Source organism: Myotis daubentonii, chromosome 2 (genome assembly GCF_963259705.1).
Source record: "Myotis daubentonii chromosome 2, mMyoDau2.1, whole genome shotgun sequence".
Taxonomy (NCBI): domain Eukaryota; kingdom Metazoa; phylum Chordata; class Mammalia; order Chiroptera; family Vespertilionidae; genus Myotis; species Myotis daubentonii.
In genome coordinates, this window is record NC_081841.1 from 108157504 (window position 1) to 108177762 (window position 20259).

The 20259-nt window shown below is 45.6% G+C and overlaps 1 protein-coding gene across 1 annotated transcript in view; it reads right to left on the reverse strand.

Moving 5' to 3' along the window:
* ATP12A (ATPase H+/K+ transporting non-gastric alpha2 subunit) overlaps window positions 1-8324 on the reverse strand; it is a 30861-nt gene extending 22537 nt beyond the window's left edge. Inside the window, exons 1-4 of the mRNA XM_059680848.1 lie at window positions 8184-8324; window positions 7377-7535; window positions 4765-4824; window positions 805-1008 (exon numbers count right to left, since the gene is read on the reverse strand). Of these exons, the coding sequence (XP_059536831.1) occupies window positions 805-1008; window positions 4765-4824; window positions 7377-7535; window positions 8184-8192 (432 nt within the window). The 5' untranslated portion in view covers window positions 8193-8324. The remainder of the gene's footprint in view (window positions 1-804; window positions 1009-4764; window positions 4825-7376; window positions 7536-8183) is intronic.
* Window positions 8325-20259: the final 11935 nt, after the last annotated feature.

The window sequence follows — 20259 nt, forward strand, 5'->3', positions numbered from 1 at the left end:
TTTACACAGTTGCTTATTGAAGTTGCAACAATTACCACAATCCAGTTATAGAGCATTTCTGTACTCCCAATAAGACCTCTTGTGCCCAGTGGCAGTCTCCCTGCTCCCGCCCCTAGCCCTAGCAGTCACTGATCTGCTTTGTCTTCAGGATGTGCCTGTTCTGGGCATTTTATACCAATGGAATCATATGGTATGTGGCCCTTCGCATCTGGCTTCTTTCTCTCAGCCTCACATTGGCCAGTGTGGTTTTGTTGCTTAGTTGTTAGCACGCACACATGTTCTCTATGTTAAAAAGAATGAATTAACCCAGCCAGTGTGGCTCAGTGGTTGAGCATCGACCTATGAACCACATGCCAGGGTTGCCAGCAGGGAGCATGCAGGAGGCAGCTGATCATGTTTTTCTCTCTCATCATTGATGTTTCTATCTCTCTCTCCCTCTCCCTTCCTCTCTGAAACCAATAAAATATATTTTTAAAACATTTTTAAGGGAGAGAATTAGCTTTTAGGAGAGAGAATCCACAAATGCTTCATATATATATATATATATATTTCACTTAGGAACTTACAATGTCTCTCTCTCTTTTTAAAATTATGCTCATACTGCATCTGAAACATCAGGTAGTCAGATGTAATTTCTGTTTTACAGCTGGGAAAATGATTGATTTGGCAACCCCATGCAGTGATTGGTCAGCGGAGACTCCTGATTCCACCCAGGGCTCTGCCCCTGAAAGGCCTCACTTTTATTAATCTGTTCTTCCCTGTTACTAATTCAGTAAAACCAGGCAGGAGACCCCAGTGCCTTACATTGTCTAGGGATGATGACTTATCGCTAGAGTACTGAATTCCATATGCAATCCAGCACAGAATGGCTCCCGCCCACAGAAGGATGGAGAAGCCTCCCACCATCTGCTTCAGGAACTTGATAATCTCCGGAGTTTCCTTGGGAGGGGAGAGGGCGTTGGGCCCATCTCGAGCCAGGAGCTCAGCAGCCTGGGTGCTGGAGAGACCCTGAGAAAGTTGAACAAAAATAAATAGAATTATGAAGTTCAAATTGGCAGTTGCAAAATAGTCACAGGGAGGTAAAGTATAACATTGAGACTATAGTTAATAATTTTGTAATAACTGTGTATTGTGCCAGTTGGGTACTAGACTTATTGGGGGAAATCACGTTGTAAGTTATTTAAATGTCTAGTCACTATGCTGTACACCTGAAACTATTATAATATTGAATATCAACTGTATTTGAAAAAAATTAAAATGAAAACAATAAAAACAAACAAAGAAACAAAAAAACCCAAACAGAATTAGACATTTCTCCTACCTTGGGTTGGATATTATACTTCAGCAGGTTGTGGAGAGGGGTTACCATGCTCAGAGAAGGCCTGGGAAAAGTGGGTGACACCTCACCTCCACCCCCACCTTGTCTTCTTCCAGAATTGCCTTTTGAAAAAAAATCTTACCAAGTTGTTTTCTTGTTTTAAAAGGAATGCTTAATGTCAGCCAGGCAGTATTTTCCATATATTTACTCATTTTATTTTTCAAAATAACCCTCTGAAGAAGGAACTATTATTATCCTCATCTTATAGATGTGGAATTTGAGGCAAATGATGGTTAAGTCATCAGGACTCAACCAGCATCTGGACCCAGAGCAGTTATATTCTGTCTGCTAAGGAGGTTCTGTTTCTTAGACATTTACCCAGAGATAGCAGCAATCTGATTTGAAATATAGAAGCTAGTCATCAAGGTTAAGGGCAATGCAGTAACATCCAGAAAATACTCTCTCTTCTGGAACTGCGATATAGTACATGGCTAATTTTTCATGCTTAAGTCTGGTGCTTTTCTGCTTTTCTAGATATTGGCCCTGAGTACTAAGTTCTTGTTCACCTTTAGAGTTACAAGTCCTACCAGCCTGAGGCCCACATGGCCGGTCACTTCTAGCCAGAAGCCCTCCACCCACAGGTGCACAGAGACTTGAAATCCTGAACTATCATCTGTAGGGTTCCCCCCCAAACTACCTTTTATAGAGAAAGTCTTTTACATACCTTCTCTCCCTAATTATGTTGTAAGCCAGTTAAAGGTAAGGACCCTATCCGTGTTCCTTTGTGTGTCCTTTATAGGATCTACTGCTTTTTCTGCCGCAGAGGCTCAAACAGTTGTTAAATACCTGGATTTGTAATCAGCAACTGGATACCATCACCCCCCATTTGCAATGCCTTTTCCAGAACCTCAGACTCACTATCACCCCTTCCTCCCACTGCCTTCTCTAATCTCTCACCCCCACCCCTGGGGTCCAGCCCACAACCAGACCCCCTGCTCACATCTCCTTTTCCTGCTGGATTAAGGATTTGTTTAAAAAAACCTCAGTGTCTCTTCTGCACCCTTCCCCCTCCCATCTTACTGCTGCTGCATAGTTCAAATGCTCTTCTCATAGTCCTGCATTCTTCTAGACCCTCCCATCTCCCACTTAAAAATGAAATGTGTGAAAAAAGAAAAAAATCTATATATATAAAAGCCTAAGTAACCAGCTGACCAGCTGGCCAGCTGGTAGCTATGATGTGCAATGACCACCAGGGGGCAGACACTCAATGCAGGAGCTGCTGAGCAACAGCAACTTTGCAGAGTGCCCTCTCGCACTCCAAGACCCCTCGGGGGGGATGTCGGACTGCAGGTTTTGGCCCGATCCCCACAGGCCAGGCTGAGGGACCCCCACCTGCTAGAGGGACCCTGCTCACTCTGCAGACGCCCTTTGAGCCCCGGCACCGCCCCAAGTGCAGCGGGCCAGGGAGGGACTGCGGGAGGTTGGCTACGGGGCATGTCTGGCCCATCTCACACAGTCCTGCCCTGCTGGCCACTTTCTAATTAATTTCCTTTCAATGTGCACAAATCTGTGCACTGGACCTCTAGTATATATATATATTTGTCTTCTCCCAGAATTACCTTTTGAAAACCAATCTTACCAAGTTGTTTCCTTGTTTAGAAATTATACTCTTTTTTTTTTAACATTCCAAAGTTTCTTTATTCTTCATAGTTTTCTAATGAACAAATAATTAGTTTTCCTGAGTAAGGTTATAAAAAAGTTAACCCTGCCCTAACTGGTTTGGCTCAGTGGATAGAGCGTCAGCCTGTGGACTCAAGGGTCCCAGGTTCGATTCCGGTGAAGGGCATGTACCTTGGTTGCGGGCACATCCCCAGTAGGGAGTGTGCAGGAGGCAGCTGATCGATGTTTCTCTCTCATCAATGTTTCTAACTCTCTATTCCTCTCCCTTCCTCTCTGTGAAAAATCAATAAAATACATTAAAAAAAAAAAAGTTAACCCTTCCACCAAAAGTGTAAAGACAAATAAAATGCCGACTCACAATACAAATTGTTTACATAGCATTACAAGTGCAGAGATACTGACTGCTGCTCTTCACAATGATTGCCCCACCCCTTAAAAAGACTGCAGCAAAGGATTCAATTGTCCAAAATACTCTGAAGTACAGTAATTAAATTCTTCAGTCCATAAACATATCCCTCATCTATTGTGTTGCTAGGGAAAACATGAGCAAAATCTATCATTCGCACTCTACTTCCGCAATTTCTTGGCAACCAGTGGGAAGATGGTAGAAAACTTTTTCCAGTTGGGAAAGTAGATTTCCATTTAAATGTTCCTGTGACAAGCTTTTCCACCCATTGTCTTGCTCTATATTTTCAACTTTCAATGAAGTCTGACTGTGATGCTTTCTTGAATACATTTTTCTGTGATGTGCATACATCTTGGACAAGCTTTTGCCTACTGAGGCCTCTATTTTTCCATAGAAATTATACTCTTTATACAACTAATATTGTCTTTATTCCTTAGTTTAATATGAAACTGCTGGACAGTTCCACTAAAATTATCTCTCTCCCACCTGATTTTCTACCTTACCTCCCTGCCATCAACTCCATGCACTCTGTCCTTCCTGCTCCCTGGGTACTCTGGCAACTTAAATCCAAGACATCAGCCTACGTCTTAATTCAAACACTTCCACTGGTCAGAATTAAAAACATCTTTCAGCCTGTGGTATAGATCTCTTGGTGGCCCGCTAAGTGGAACAGAGTGGATGATATGATACTTTTCTACACATCTGGCTTCCTCTCTGAGCTGCTAACTCCTTATGATAGGGGTGCCTGTTCCTCTCTGCTCCTCTCACTGCTGGCCCAGTATACCACACACAATAGGTATTTTTGTTGACTGAAACAGATGCAGCCAAATATCCTGATGTCAAGCCACCAAAGCTTTTGAAGTATGAGTTGAATGTGAATTCATAGAAGGAAGCAGTGCCTCTGTGATGGGAGAGTTGGGAGCCACCAGGGACCACTCAGTCCTTCTCAGAAGGGGAGGAGGACAAACAGGGTCTGAGGCTGTCACCCCAGGCCTTGGCTTCTTAACACTGGGTCTCCCCATTCTTTGATAAGGCCATCATACTTCCTGTACACCAGGATTAAAAATAACTGACCATGACAATGAGCAAGCATCTGAACCTTTGGGGGGAGACCATAGCTTTCTGTAGTCACAGTCAAAAGAACTGTAGAGTCAGCATACAGCTCAGCCAAGGAGCTTGACCAGGGCCTCGGTTCAGAACGCTAGCTCCTGATGTCAGCCCCCTTCTGTCCACTCACCAGGGCATCTCAACATTAGTGCCATAAGTCACTCATCCTAATGGTGCCCTCAACTTCCCACACACCCTTTTTCTTTACAGTGACAGGGCTGCTTCTCCTGATTTGAGTTCCCTCATGACTTACCGTAACAATATTTGTATGATATTTAGTTTCCAATTCCTTATTGCTGAGCTTGTGGTCATCCTGAAGTCCATGAAAAGAAGAACAGAGTGAATTAGGTAATTCCAGAAAACTCAAGCTGGAAACTCTGACAAGCCCCATGGGAGCTGGGAGAGGGGCCAGAAAGTGTGGGAGTAAGAGACAGAGCCCTGGGTACCAGTGGCCGTTGCAGAGAGCGACAGAAGGGTCCTGCTGCAGGAGAGGCTTGACCCGATGCAGGAGGCTTTCTGGCCACCCTGGGAAGAGTTCAGACTTAACTTGCTATTTACCACATTGTTTTTTATGAACAAAGCAATGCATTCCACCTCAGTCTAAGTTCCAGCACATGCAAGTCTGAACCTACCTGGTGTCCAGGTGCTAACTCAGACATGAATGGAAGGTGACCAGCAACACCAAGCAGCCCCATTTCACATGCCCTGACAACTTGGGACCCATGCAGCCCTTGCTGGGAGGTAGTCTTTGGGAGAGGGAAGCATGACTGTCCTTATTCAGGTACTTGAGACTCAGATAGGTCACTGATTACAGAAACTCCGCACTTTAAAAACCTGTCATATAATGCCATTATGGTCCAGACTCACTAATTTTGGCCCAGGATCATTAGACTCAAGCAGTATTTCTCAACCTGCGCATCATTGACACTGAGGACCAATAACTCTGTTTTAAAGACTTCTACCCACCAGCAGCTTCCCTCAGACACCGGACAGAGTCTTTACACCCTGACTGTCCAGAACAAAGATTTATACTTGTGATTGGGACTAGAGCCACCTCTTCTCTTAAGTACATGCAAAAAGCGTCATGTTAAAAGATTAAGACTTTACAATTTTTTTTCCTTTCCTCATCCAGAATTTGCTTTGCTCATTCTTTCATGTCAATTGAAGATGACATTGCCAAGGATTCAAAGGGTTAAGATACAGTTCTATGCACTGTGTGCTAAGTTCTGGGAAGGTACAAGGAACAGGGAATGGATGAGTAGAGCCACTGTGCGCATAGATGGACCTGGTTTTTAACAGGCTGCACTGGGAGGCAGAGCACCTGTCCTCCTCTCGTTAGCCTTGGTTCTGGGGATGAGAATGCAGAAAGGCTGGGGGCTGGGGCCCCTCTGCTGGCCAGAACTGGAATAGCACAGGGCAGCACCCTGGGCTGGGTTTGGGTTTATTCAAAAGCCAAGAGTGCTTTGGCTCTCATCAAGGTTCTGATTTGCTGGACAGGTCAGGGTGCAAGAGCATCCAGGCACATTGCCCAAATTACAGGATTCTTGGGAAGCAGAAGGACACTGGCTAATCCCATGGAAATTATTTTTCAGTATTACACATCTTCACAAACTGCTCAAGAAGAGAGATTCTCATCCTAATAAATAGGCAAATGACAGAATGGATATACTTTCATGTTATAATAGCAATTTTAAGGAAGACTAGATAAGTTTTCAATCCTGAATTCTAGAGAAACATAGGCAAATAGAATGACTGTCTATTATCTGGTGCTGTTCTCAGTCTTCCTCCTGCTGTATTTCACTGAACTCTTAACAAGCTTATGGGGTAGGCACCATTTTTCATTTTCATTTTTTTCAAAATAGGAAACTGAGTTTCAGTCAGAGTGGGATTTGAGTTTAGGTCAGTACAATTGCAGGGCTGTGTTCTTAAATGGCTGTCAGGATATATACAGACAAATGCCTAGTATGCTGCTCAAAGTTTCACAAGCTCTCCAGGAGAAACAGAAAGCCCTGATGTATAGTATCTGATCATTTCTCACCACAGCCAAATTTCAAGCTACTAATGCAATGTCGATATGTTGGTCAGCTTGTCAAATTCCTGAATATTTAACCACTGGCTCACTAGCCCCCAAGAACTTATACCACTACTGTCTGTTCAATCATAGAACTTTAGAGTCTGCAATGAACTTGAGTGTAGAAGCTTCCCCTTTGATGGTCCTGAGACGAATGTCATTATTTCAGTTCTGAGGCTGTCCTTTTCCACAGTGGCCAAAGTCCTTCTTCAATTGTAATAATATTGAGCTTCCATAAAGCACTTTAATTATAAAATACTCTTAGTCTTTTCTCACTTTCCCCCATCACAGACCCATGCAAATTTAGTGAAGCCAGTTACACATAGAACTTCAATGGAGTGTAAAGTCACCTGACTCCAAGCCCAACAGTCTTATCACCTTCTCATGGAGCATATATGCCCCCAAACCTAGTAAATCTCAAATGGTTTCACTTTATAGCTAGAAACTGGCAAATGGTTAACTTATATTTCACTGAAAGGAGAGCAGTGTGGGCCAAGCCTGTGGGGACTGGAATCCCAGAGGCTTCCCTGAGTCCCACCTGGGAATGCCGACAGTCAGAATGCAGGTACTCTGCAGAGGCTTGGCCCCTGGGCAGATATTATCCTGCCTTTCTCTTTCTACTAAAAAAAATAAAAAATAAAAATAAATAAATAAATCTTACGAGGAAATTCAAACCCTTCAGAATGCTTTTTCTTTTGGAAAAGGAAGGGTATAGGGACAAGGTCCCGATAAGCTTCTTAGGGGGAGGGCAGCACTCAGGGGGCCCCTTTGCCTTCAGGGCCCAATCCACTGACCAGATCAATTTCTTTTGTCAGATGCTCTTGGCGCTGATTCTTTCTGAGTTCCAAGCAGTTATCCTGCAGGCCCCTGTACTTATCCTTGCCATCCCCCTTGTCTGTTTGCTTCATGTCTTTGGCTCCATTGAGCTCCACAGAGTAAATTCGGGGTGTTTTCTGAAGGAGAAGCAGAGGTGCAGTATTAGCCCCATTGGATTTTCTGACTTCCCCTGGGGGTCGGGGACCACCATCCCCACTGTCATCCCCTCCCCTGGGGAGAGGAAGGAGCAGGATTGTAGGGAGGTCCCCCCACCTTCAAACAGCAGCTCCCTGGCCCTCTCTTCTCTCTCCTCCTGTGTGGAGGGCAGGCTGGGGTAACCCCTCCTTGGTGGAGGGGAAGGTGGGATGTGATTTCCCACCCAGAAAGAACACCTCTCCAAGGAGCCATGGGGTCTTCTGGGACCTTGTTCCCCATTTCTTGGGTAGAGGGTGCTCATCGTCCCACCATTCATTGGGTGGAGGGCGCCCACTGTTCCCCGTTTCTTGTGTTGGCGGGAGCATGCTGGGGTACCGCCCCAGGCAGGGCGCGCCTTACGCACTGCACTACGGTGTGTTCGTATAAGCCCAGCCAAGTGCTACCCTTGGGATAGGGGCTGCCCTCGAACGCCGGCCCCTCCCGGAGTCCGCTGGGGGCTCCAGCTTCGACTGAGGACTTGGGGCAGGGCGGGGAGAGGAGCGGCGCGGAGGCCAAAGAGCGAAAGGTGCTGGTGGCCTCCATATCCCCGCACCTCTCGACCGACCGGCCCGGGGTCGGGTCGCACGCACCTGGCCCATGACGCGGTGGAATCCCGGTCGCGGCTGGCGCGGGTGGGAGGGCGGAGAGGGTCTGGTCCGGCGGCGGCGGTGGCGGCGGCGGAGGTTCAGCCGCTGGCTGGGGAGGTGGCGGCGCCTTAAATGCCGCTCGCCCCGCCCTTTTTCTGGCTTCGGGAACCCACGTCTGCGGCCGCCTGAAAGTGAGACTGCGACTTGCTTACCAGTGAAGGAACTGATACAGATACAGTGCACCATCAGCACAGCGCACACAAGGCCGTTCTGGCGACAACTGTGCTCTAAGGGGCCTTTAGAAACGGAAGGCTGCTCTCGGGTCTTACGCACAGGTGCGTCTCCGAGGGGATTTGGGGACAACCAAGAGCCTCTGGGGAGCAGCTGAATTACTTTACAGGATCCAGATAGGAATTTGGAGTTGGAAACCATTTGGGTGAGAGGGAGAGAGTGGAGAGGAGACGTGAGGGATTCCGCGCCAGCCTGGGGGGCTGTCGGTTCTGAGGACTCGGACTAGGTTGCTGGAGCCAGAACTGAAGTTGTAAGCTGCGCATCCCCACCAGCCCCTGCGGGGACCGAGCGCTTCCTCTCCCAGGAACCACACACACTTCCAGCCTCCCTTCTTCCTTCCCTCCCTCCCTTTCTTCTTTTCTTTCCAGAATGACAGAATTTAAAGCCTATCTCCCCAGCCAGCGGCTGCACCTGCTGCCCAGGTTCGTGCAGGGCCGCTGTTCCAGTGTCTGCCTGCGTTTTGGACAGGTGTGGAGCAGACAAGCAGGATGCTGGCAGAGATGCACCAGACCCCGTGTCCAGTCCAAGCTTAAGAGCAAATCCCCAGTCATGCTGATTTGATTGGGGAGAGGTGGGCTCATGCAGTGGTGATGGCATAGGTTAACATTAGAAAATTGTAACCACTTCCCTTGGAGAAGAATTATTCTTGTTGATGTGAAGTTCAGAACAGTGTTAGTTATGACCAAACCGGACAAAATAGAACCTTGTCCAATTCTCTAGTACCTCTAAAATCCTGCAGGGTACCAGTCCTAGCCTTCGCTACTGTGGCACATGCGGCAGCCTCCGGCAGCATCAGGCGTCCTGGAATGCAACCTCTACCAAAAAGGACAAATGGAGTCACTCTCCCCACGCCCACCCTGACTCCAGAGTTATTGTTTTGCTGTCACCAACCATTCTGCCCCAGAGTACGCGCATCCCATTACTCCTTGAGGGAATGGCCTCCAGGTGTCTGTGATGCGCAACTGGAGTAGTCCTCACCTGATAGAACTATGAACTGGATCTCCCTGGAGACACACAGTCTCACCTCTTTTTGGCTCCAGGGGCTGTCACTGAGCAGTTCTAGGCAATGGACACTGAGCTCCACCCAATTCTAATTACCTCTCTTGAGCAGCCCATAAAACCTAGGACACCTCCTCAGTCCTCATACTCTAGTAGTGACATCTGCATGAGGTTGGGTTTTCCTGCCTTTCAAAAGAAACCTATTTATGCCAAAAGTTTCTTCTAGAACTGTTCTGATCAACAAATATTATGTATTTGGGACAGGCTGTCATATTCCTGGCTCATTTTAATGCACTTAATGTTAATTCACTTAATGAACTTGAAACTGTACTGGACATAAGAGGTGGTGGGGAGAAATGGTACTAAAATTGTATCATTCCCTGATCTCAAGGAAGTTACACTTGATCCATTGGAGGGAGAAAATTGATGAATAAACAATAAGTGATCCAAGACAGAAAAGAATTAACACTAAATGTTATAGGCTCTAAGTGCTTTAAGAGTAAGAAGGAAAGATGGGAGATAGGGCAAGACTTTTATTCCTTAGAATTAGTAATTAAGATTTTCTCCTTTCCCTTTGCACCCCCATGAAAGATGGGAGAGAGGTAGAAAGAGGGGTTGATTCAGGGCCTGGCGTCTAACGCTGTTGGTGCCTTGAAAGGCCCCATGCTGCAGAGTCCTCGGTAAAGGGAACTCCACCAGCCACCTCATAGGTAGGAATGTGAGGACACCTAGGATGTGGAGTTTGAAGGCTAGATGCAGAGAAGGAAGAGGGTCCAGGTGACAATGAGAAGAGGAAGGTCTCCTTCTGGCCTCACATCTGGCTCAGCAGGTCCCTCTGCCCACTGTCTTCTTCCTCTCCTAGATTCCTCTCCCACACAAATGGGCAGTCTCCACACACCTGTGTCCACTTGTCGGGCCTGGCTATGGTTAGGCAGTGTTTCTCCCCCAACAAGCTGCCTGGAGTTGGAGTCAGAATGAAAAAAACAAAAACAAAGCAGCCCAGCACATTTCTGCACTGTTTCCTCATTGCCTCATATAGAAGACATCCTGGGACTAGGGTAGGAACACCCTGCAGAGAGGACAACCTGCTTTCAGACATAGCACATGTACTGTGGTGATGGCCCTGCCTGGGGCTCTTAACCAGAGCAGCTGGTGCTGCTCTCAAAGCAGGTAAAGGCCCACAGGGGGCGCACCAGAGCACAGGGGCAAGTACGAACCTGTTTTCTACTTATGTCAGCACAACTCCCCAAAATGTTAGCTTACCACAGAGTTCATTCTCTGTGACTCATTTTGGGTAATAAGATTGTTTTTTAGAAAATTACAATTTCTTTTTTAATAGGTGATTGAAAAAAATTGACTGCATTCTGAAGTTTTTAAATTTATTTTATTTTAATGATTTTTGGTTTTTAATCTTATATTTTTCCTCACTTGAATGACCTTCGTTAGTGACATACGTAACATATATGACATATAACTTGCATGACATTCAGGATATTATTCACACAAATATGCTCAGTTAACTTTGCAGGAATTTTTCTCTCCTGGTGAGTGAGGTGACATTCTCTTGGTCATCAGCTCTCACATTCTTCAGTCAGGGAGTCCAAAGCAGACACTCAAATATTTATCCCTGAAATATGTATTGGAAGCGTGTGTAGATGTGTAGCACCTTACCAGGTCTTTCTTCTGAAGGAGCTCTCAACCCAGTTAAGAATCTCAGCTACGTCACCCAGTTAGAATCTTATATAATAAAAGCATAATATGCAAATCAACTGAACGGAGGAACAACCAGTCGGCAGGGGGTGGGGCTGGTGAGCAGGTGGCACCAGGCCAGCCAAGGCACGTGCCAGTGGGAAGAGGGAGGGGATGGCGATGGGGGTGGGGGTCGGAGCAGGGCTGGCTGCTTGCTGCTGGTGCCATCCCCTGATCAGCTCGCCGGTTGCCTCCTGCAGAGGGAGGCCAGACTGTGGCTTAGGCCCGCTCATTCAATCATCCCCTAAGGGTTCCCAGACTGCGAGAGGGCGCAGGCTGGGCTGAGGGACCGCCCCAAAGTGCAAGAATTTTCATGTACCGGGCCTCCAGTATTAACATAAGACATGTCAAAGGCCGAACATGGTCCAGCACTGGGTGGGGGCAGACACCAGGGTTCCAGAGGTGCCAAGGGAAGTGGGAGCTTTGTGCAATGGGTGATGGGAGTTTCTTGAGGTGGGTTAAGTGCAGGTGGAATTTGAAGGCTAGGTAACCTGAAAGAAGTAGAGAGGAGGAGGAAGAAGAAGGTACTGGCTCCTACAAAGACACAGCTGATAGGAATGACAATGGTGGTGTTTCAGGGAGAACAAGGGACCTGATAGCCAGAGAGGACAGGCTCTCTCAGGGATGGGCAGGAGGTCCAGCTGTCAGGGTGGAACTGTGCAGACACTGGGCCTTACCCTAGGCCTTGGGAACCCTTGAGAATGACAGTAGCATAATAGAAACAACATTTTGGGGAAGATGAGAGTTTCTCTAGCAAAAGGCAAGAGCCCTCCTGACTCTGTGAAGTTGTGGGATTGCAGCCATTCCAACATGAGACTTGAACCAAATTATCGTATTTAGGTTCCTATCACTGAGCAGCTTGTCAATGAGGCGGCTTGATGCTTTTGTCATTTATACTTTAGCACCCCTGAGCATGTCTAGTCTGTAAGCAACTGTTAGTTCAGATATCATTGGTTTGTTGTGTCAAGTGCATTTGAAAGGAAACCAGGGGAAGGGCAAATGATTGTCACCTACTAGTAAGTTAAATAGTCACAGTCTAAGTGGGAGAAGTTTATAGGATTCTCCACTCTCCATACCCTAATCCTATATAACAAAAGGTTAATATGCAAATTGACCGAATGGTGGAACAAGCGGTCACATGATACGCACTGACCACCAGAGGGCAGACACTCAACACAGGAGCTGCCCCCTGGTGGTCAGTGTGCTCCCACAGAAGGAGTGCCGCTCAGCCAGAAGCCCTGAGCTGGGCTCATGGCGAGTGCAGTGGCGGTGGCAGAAGCCTCTCCCACCTCCGCAGGATGTCTGACAGGGAGCAGGCCTAAGCTGTCAGTCAGACATCCCCCGATGGCTCCCGGACTGCAAGAGGGTGCAGGCCAGGCTGAGGGACCCCTCCCCCCCCTACTCCCCGAGTACATGAATCTCATGCACTGGGCCTCTAATAAATATTTATTTATCCTGTGTTTCCAGGGTGAACTGAGCCATCCTAAGAGCTATGTGGGGAAAAGGAGCTATGGAATGGAAGAATATTCCTAAGAAACAAGGTCCGTCTCTTCCATAAAGGTCAACTTCAATCTCATAATCTTATTGAGGCTGCCAGAGTATGCCCTTAGGAAATAAAGCCACCCATTACTTTGAAGCACAAGATGCCTCCTGCATGATTACAGCCTGGGAATCAGGGTCTCAGTGGGGCTGGTTGTTGTCTCAGTTGTAGTGGCTCAATTGCACCAGCTTCCAACTACTACTCCATTTGAGCAGTATTCAGGCAAGAGTCTTCTCACACTCTGGACTGATCTTTCCTTTCACCTCATCTCTCTTTCCTCCCTCTAAGGGCTGCCAGGTAAAATACAGGGCTCCCATTAGAGTTGCATTTCAGCTAAACAATGAATAATTTTCTAGTATGTCTCAAATATTGCATGGGACATACTTGTACTAAAAAAAATGTATTATTTAGCTGAAATGCAAATTTAACTGGATATTTTTGTTTGCTAACTCTGGAAATACCACTTCTTCTAGATGCCTTGGGGGTCAGTCCAGCAGGTACATTGGGGACACTGGGGACATTGACCTAAGCTCTCCTGATCTTCTCATTGCTAAGTCAAACATGGAAATAAAAACACATTGAGATTTTCTCTTTTTGCTGTGCCAGTCTCTCCCAAAAGCCACGTGAGCAGGATTTGTCTCAACTTGAATGAGTGTGGGAGTAAGATTTTTTTTTTTTAACAAATAGCTTTTCAGCCAGAAAATTGTTATCACTGTGCAGAGGTCACATTCTTGAATCTGAGAAGAGTCTGTGGGAATACAATGCCATCTTTAAACCAATTTTCAGTTTTAGAGAGAACCAGCAGAGGGGGCACATTCTACAACCATATCAGGCTCAGGTATGATCAAGGCCACCTGGAATCACTCAGGCACCAAGATGGATAGAATCCCTGTGGGCTTCACAACTGCATGCCAAAGACTTCATTTCTGATGGAGCAAAGGAAAACTTGGGTAAAAGACAAACCCCGAATAAACAAATCAGAAAAAAACCATACCCACCAGTAAGAGAAAAGAAACAACCAAAAAACTCCAGGGCTGATCCACACGAAGAAACAGTGTAGTACAAGATTATAAGAAAAGACAAATTGTGAAAGTTTTCCTGCTCCTAGGGCTGGCTGGGATTGAGAACATCAGATTCAGCCTTTTGAGACGTGCTTCTTCTGTGAGGCATTCCAAAGGGTAAAGTTGTTCATAGTCTTGGCCTTACAGCACCTGTTTGCTTCCTATCACTTGTTTCCTCCTCACTAAGGAAATATGCTCTTTGATGCCAGGTCTTATACTTTTCCTTTGGGTCTCTCAAAGACATGGCCACGCTGACTGGCACATAGTAGGTACCTCCATGTCTCAATTCTCTTGGAGAAATGAAAGAATATTTCTAAAATATTGAAAAGGAGATTCCACAATCTCCCTTCATCACCCTTGATTTTAGTGATTGATTCTTGCAAATAGGAAAGTTTTTCATATAACTTACTAAAAATTTTTCATTTTGCAGCTGGAGTTTATTTCTAGATGTAAGGAGGTCCTGATGAAATAGAAAAAAAAATACGCTTTAAATTTCTTATAAAACATAAAAATAGATGTTTCTTTCCAGCTTGAGAGACTTAATTTTAATAATAATTTTAATAGTTAATAATTTATTCATAAGTAATGTTGAATGGGGACTCTGTAGACCTGAGCTCTAGTTCTGGTTTTCTTGTTTGCTAACCGTATTTGCTGGGGCAAGACTTGTAACATCTCTGTTAACTGATGGTTCCCAAGCCTGCCTGATCACAATCTCCTGGGAGTTTTTTAAAAATTCCTTGGCTCTACACACAAATAAATCTGTGGTAAGTCCTAAAAGTTTATTTTTTAAATTATTTTTGGTTTTTGAGAGAGAGAGGAAGGGGAAAGATAGAAAAAAACATCAATGTAAAAGAGAAACATCAATTAGTTGCTTCCCACATGTGCCCCAACCATGCATCCAACCCTAAACCTAGGTATGTGCCCTGACTGGCAATCAAACTCACAACCTTTTTGGTGTACAGACCAATGCTCCAACCAACTGAGTCACCTGGCCAGGGCCTGGAAGTTTATTTTATAAAGCTTTCACCTTCCCCCCGGTGATTCTTATAACTTATGGGCTTAAGAACCACTGGACCAGGTTACTGGTCTTCAAGCTGTATACTGATGCCTGGACCAACACAGAGGAACTCCAGTGAATGGTGTGAGCTGAGATTGAACTACTTCCGGTGTACAAATGTGTAGCCAAGATCAAGGGCCCTGATGTTGGACACCGTTCAGGAGGCTCCAGCTGGAAGCCCTGTCACGCCTTGTGTAAACACATACACACATCAAGATTTTCAAAGATCCCTTTGATTCTGACACTTTATGGTCTGAGAACTTATACCTTCCTTTATAAGTACTTATGTGGTAGTCTTATTGCATTTAATTAGAATGGGAGCTTTGCTCTTGTAGCTCAAATCTGTGGACTAAAGAGCAAATGTCTTGTAGCCACCCTCAGAAAAAGGGCCACTTGGTTCACAGCAAAAAGGGATGTGTGAGTATATGTGAGTCAGCACAAGCCAAATACACTGTGAAAGACACAACCCTAAGTACATCCATCAATAGCAAATTGATTGTCCCAGCCATGTGCTGGCTTCTGATTATGTGTCAGTATTATTTTTTTTTCTTTTTTCTTTCTTTCTTTTTTTTTTCTTTTTAAGCTTAAAGTATTACAAAGGGTATTACATATGTATCCATTTTATCCCCCCGCCCTAGACAGTCCCCTAGCCTCCCCTATCCCCCAGTGTCTTATGTCCATTGGTTATGCTTATATGCATGCATACAAGTCCTTTAGTTGATCTCTTACCCCCCTACCTCCTGCCCCCCAACCCTCCCCGGCCTTCCCGCTGCAGTTTGACAATCTGTTTGAGGCAGCTCTGCCTCTGTATCTATTATTGTTCAAAAGTTTATAATGGTCTCTATTGTCCATGAATGAGTGAGATCATGTGGTATTTTTCCTTTATTGACTGGCTTATTTCACTTAGCATAATGCTCTCCAGTTCCATCCATGCCGTTGCAAATGGTAAGAGTTCCTTCCTTTTTACAGCAGCATAGTATTCCATCATGTAGATGTACCACAGTTTTCTAATCCATTCATCTACTGATGGGCACTTACAGTATAATTTTTTTTAATTTTTTATATATTTTATTGATTTCTCACAGAGAGGAAGGGAGAGAGATAGAGAATCAGAAACATCGTTGAGAGAGAAACATCCATCAGCTGCCTCCTGCACACCCCCCACTGGGGATGTGCCCACAACCAAGGCACATGCCCTTGACCGGAATTGAACCTGGGACCCCTCAGTCCATAGGCCAACGCTCTATCCACTGAGCCAAACCAGTCAGGGCAGTATTATTGACATTTGTACAGCGCTTTTCATAAACAGGGATGTAGATTTATTCTACAAAATCATATTGAATTGTGATGACGCCAAACTAACCACATTTCAAATTATTTCCATATTTTTTAATGTAACTAATGTGTTTATGTTTACACAAGGACAGAGGAATACATTGCAAGAATGACAGGGCTTCCAACTTGAGCCTAAATGGGGTCTAACATCAGGATATGACTGGGCATGACTGGCTAACTGGCAGGGAAGAGCAAAAGGAAGGAGGTGGGGTGGAGGAGCTTCCTTGCAGGGAAGTAGGAGCCAGGTATGCACAGGTCAGTCCAGTATAAAAATCTGAGGCATTTGAAGGACAGTTGCAGAGTGTTGTCTTCTGATTTGTCTCATAGCCCAGCTCATGGATGAATCTCTGGCCCATGGAAGAGAGAGGACTGATGGTAAGAGCTCAGAAGCCTTTCATAGATCTCCATAAATGCCAAGGTTTGGACACCTGCAGGCTCTATGCCTTGACAGTGGCAAAGCCTCAGGAACTTGCAGGAAGTGGTGAACTTGGTGTCTGGTGGATGGGGAGTTAGTTAGCAGTGGACTGTGGCCAGGAGCAGAGGAAGAGACAGAGGGAGACTTGACCTCTCCTGGCATCCCAGAGCTGCTGGAGGACTCTGTAGACACCAGGGTTCTGGGTTAGCAGAGGGAACAAAGACCAGCAGAACGCGGCTCACATGCAGGTTGACAGTTTCCAGTTTCCAGACCCCATGATCTCTTCAGAACATTTTTCAATTCAGTTCAGCAAACTGAGAGGCTTTGTTGATTGTTCTCTACTCCTTATGATGAGTTATGTGGTGTTGGTGCTAGCATAAGGAGTGTTTAAGAGTCGGGTCATCTGCAGTGACAATGGCATTGCTCCTGTGGTGAGAGCGTGACTGAAAATCCCACTAATCTAGGTGACAGCTGTTGGGATCTCCAATACCAGACACCTCTCCTCACTGAACGCCTAGGGAAGTTTATCAGCACCTATATGATGACTTAGAGGCATCTTTCTCCGCCTCTTATCCTCTCTACATGAGCAGGAAGAACTAGCTGTAGTTGATTTTAGACTAGAGGAGCCACCTTTCCCAGGGGATGGACCTGCCACTGGTTGGGAACCAGATCCTCTGCCCAGGAGCAGAATCAACTTCACTTCAGCAAGCAATGAGAAGCATGCGACAGGGAAGCAAAAAAGCTGGTCTCAGTTCAGTCTTGCCATCTTCTGAGACGACCTTTCAGCTTCTAGAAAATTCTGGAACTTGCTGTTGACACTTTATGTGTTAATTCCCCTAGGACCACGGTCCGCAAACTGCGGCTTGCGAGCCACATGCGGCTCTTTGGCCCTTTGAGTGTGGCTCTTCCACAAAATACCACGTGTGGGCGCACACATACAGTGCGATTGAAACTTCATGGCCCATGTGCAGAAGTTGGTATTTTGTGGAAGAGCCACACTCAAGGGGCCAAAGAGCCACATGTGGCTCGCAAGCCGCAGTTTGCCAAACCACAGTTTGCCGACCACTGCCCTAGGACATAATACCCAGTCTTTGGTCAAACACCAGTCTAGATGTTGTGAAGGTATTTTTTTGAAATGTGATTAATGGTTAAATCAATAGACTTAATGTGGGTGGGCCTCATCCAATCAGCTGAAAGACTTATAAGAAAACAAACTGTGTCCCCCAGGGAAGAGGGAATTCTACCTCCAGACTAGAGTTCCTTTGGACTCCAGCTGTAACATTAAGTCTTCCCTGGGTCTCCTGCCTGCCAGCCTGCTCTGCAAATCTTGGATTTGCCAGCTCTACAATTCCTTTAAAATATAACCTTAATCCTCATCCATAAACCCTAATTCCTTAAAATAAATCTCTCTCTACTTAAACATTTTATTGGTTCTCTGTCTCTGGAGAATCCTGAGCTAATTCATGCTCCTTACATTCATCAGCCCAGAAAACCACACAGAGAACTTCTAACATATAGAAATCCAACATGAAAGCCAGTTCTCAGTTATTCGTTTGCCATCTAAGGGAGACCTATATGCTTGATGGCCTTTTAGGACAGGGTTTATTCAGGGGTCCTCAAACTACGGCCCACGGGCCACATGCAAATACAAATATTGTATTTGTTCCCATTTTGTTTTTTTTTAACTTCAAAATAAGATATGTGCAGTGTGCATAGGAATTTGTTCATAGTTTTTTTTTAAACTATAGTCCAGCCCTCCAATGGTCTGAGGGACAGTGAACTGGTCCCCTGTTTAAAAAGTTTGAGGACCCCTGGTATATGAAAGAGCTATTGATGTTATCATAACCAGATATTATCACGCACTGCTACAGTTTAATAAGTACTATCTTAAAATGAGATTTCCTTGTGATTTGCTCTATAGCCATTTTTCTTACCTCGGGGTGTCTGGGTAGTAGTAGTGTGTTGTGGGGTGAATGGGGGCACACAATGAACACTCAGTTCCAGGTGAGAGAAGCACTGAGCATAGACTCCGGTTATGAATTACAGTGGGGCCTTGACTTATGAGTTTAATTCGTTCCGTGAAGGAGCTCGTAACTCAGATTACTCGTATATCACATCATAAAGTGAATGAGTGAGACACTTGATGCTGGGCTGATGTTGTGGCGTTCACTGTGATGTTCGCTGTGCCAACTAGCGGTGGGGTATCTGAAGCTGGCTTGTAACCCGAATTTTAGCTCACAACTCAAAGCAAAAAATCGGCCGAGAGACGGCTCGTTAGTCTGGACACTCGTAAGTCAAGGCCCCACTGTATTTGAGAGGCTGCAAGGAAGTGATTTGATTCTGTTTTCCTAGGAACTCAGAGGGACCAAGTTACTTCTGCTAAAAATACAGTTTTAAAAAACATTTTAATGAGTAGCCAGCATGCAGGCAACTAGATATTCTAATTTCTTCTCAGAGGAGTGGTTAGAACTTAAATATACATTTTAGAGTCATCAATTTTTAGGTAGTATATAATTAAAGCCATGGGACCAGATGAAATTACTTAGGGAATACATAGAAATACACAGATATTACTTTGTTATATTTGATCTTTTGATTTAATTGAATGGTCCTTTTGGCCCCAGAATCCAAGCTTAAGTGAATGTGCCTGAGCTGCATGAAGGTTTAATAAATTCTGGTGTTTGTGTAGGGGAGACACACAGCATCATCAGTTAATTACTTCTTGTAACAGTCTGGGCATTAGAAAACCAAGATGGCGGCATAGGTTAACGCCGGAGATTGCTGCCTCGAACAACCACTTCAAAAAACAACAAGACAGAACGGACATCATCCAGAACCACAGGAAGGCTGGCTGAGTGGAAATTCTACAACTAGGAGGAAAGAGAATATCATACCCAGACTCAGAGGAGGCGCAGTGCTGAAGTGAAATACTAAGGTGCGGAGTGCACACAGAGCGGGCTGGAGGCAGAGGGTGCAGTTGTTGTTTTCAATCGGGAGGGAGTTTCAGACTCTGAGCTCCAGATCCGGGCGAGTCTCTAGGGACCCAGACTCAAACGGGAGAAGAGGGACTGTCTGGCTTCGGTCGGAACTCGAGGTTTGTAGCGGTTGCTGGGACTCTGTGAGGCAGAGCCCCTAGGGACGGAACTGAGAGCAGCCATAACTGCTCGCTCCTGCCCGCCCTGTAGATCTCCGGGGACCCGCCCTGCCCAAGCCCTGCACAGAGCCATTTGCCGGATAGCCTCAGGCAAAGGCTAGATTAGCACCGCCCTAGAGATCCAGCACAGAAGCTCTCCCACTGCAGACACAGCGGACTCTCATAGCCAGTTAGCCTGGAGGTCAAATCACCCCCGGTATTGCGGACAACAATCAAGGCTTAACTACAACAAGACTGTGCACAAAGACCACTAGGGGGTGCACCAAGAAAGCATAAAAAATGCGGAGACAAAGAAACAGGACAAAACTGTCAATGGAGGATATTGAGTTCAGAACCACACTTTTAAGGTCTCTTAAGAACTGTCTAGAAGCCGCTGATAAATGTAGTGAGATCCTCAAGAAATCTAATGAGACCCTCGATGTTATGATAAAGAACCAACTAGAAATTAAGCATACACGGACTGAAATAACGAATACTA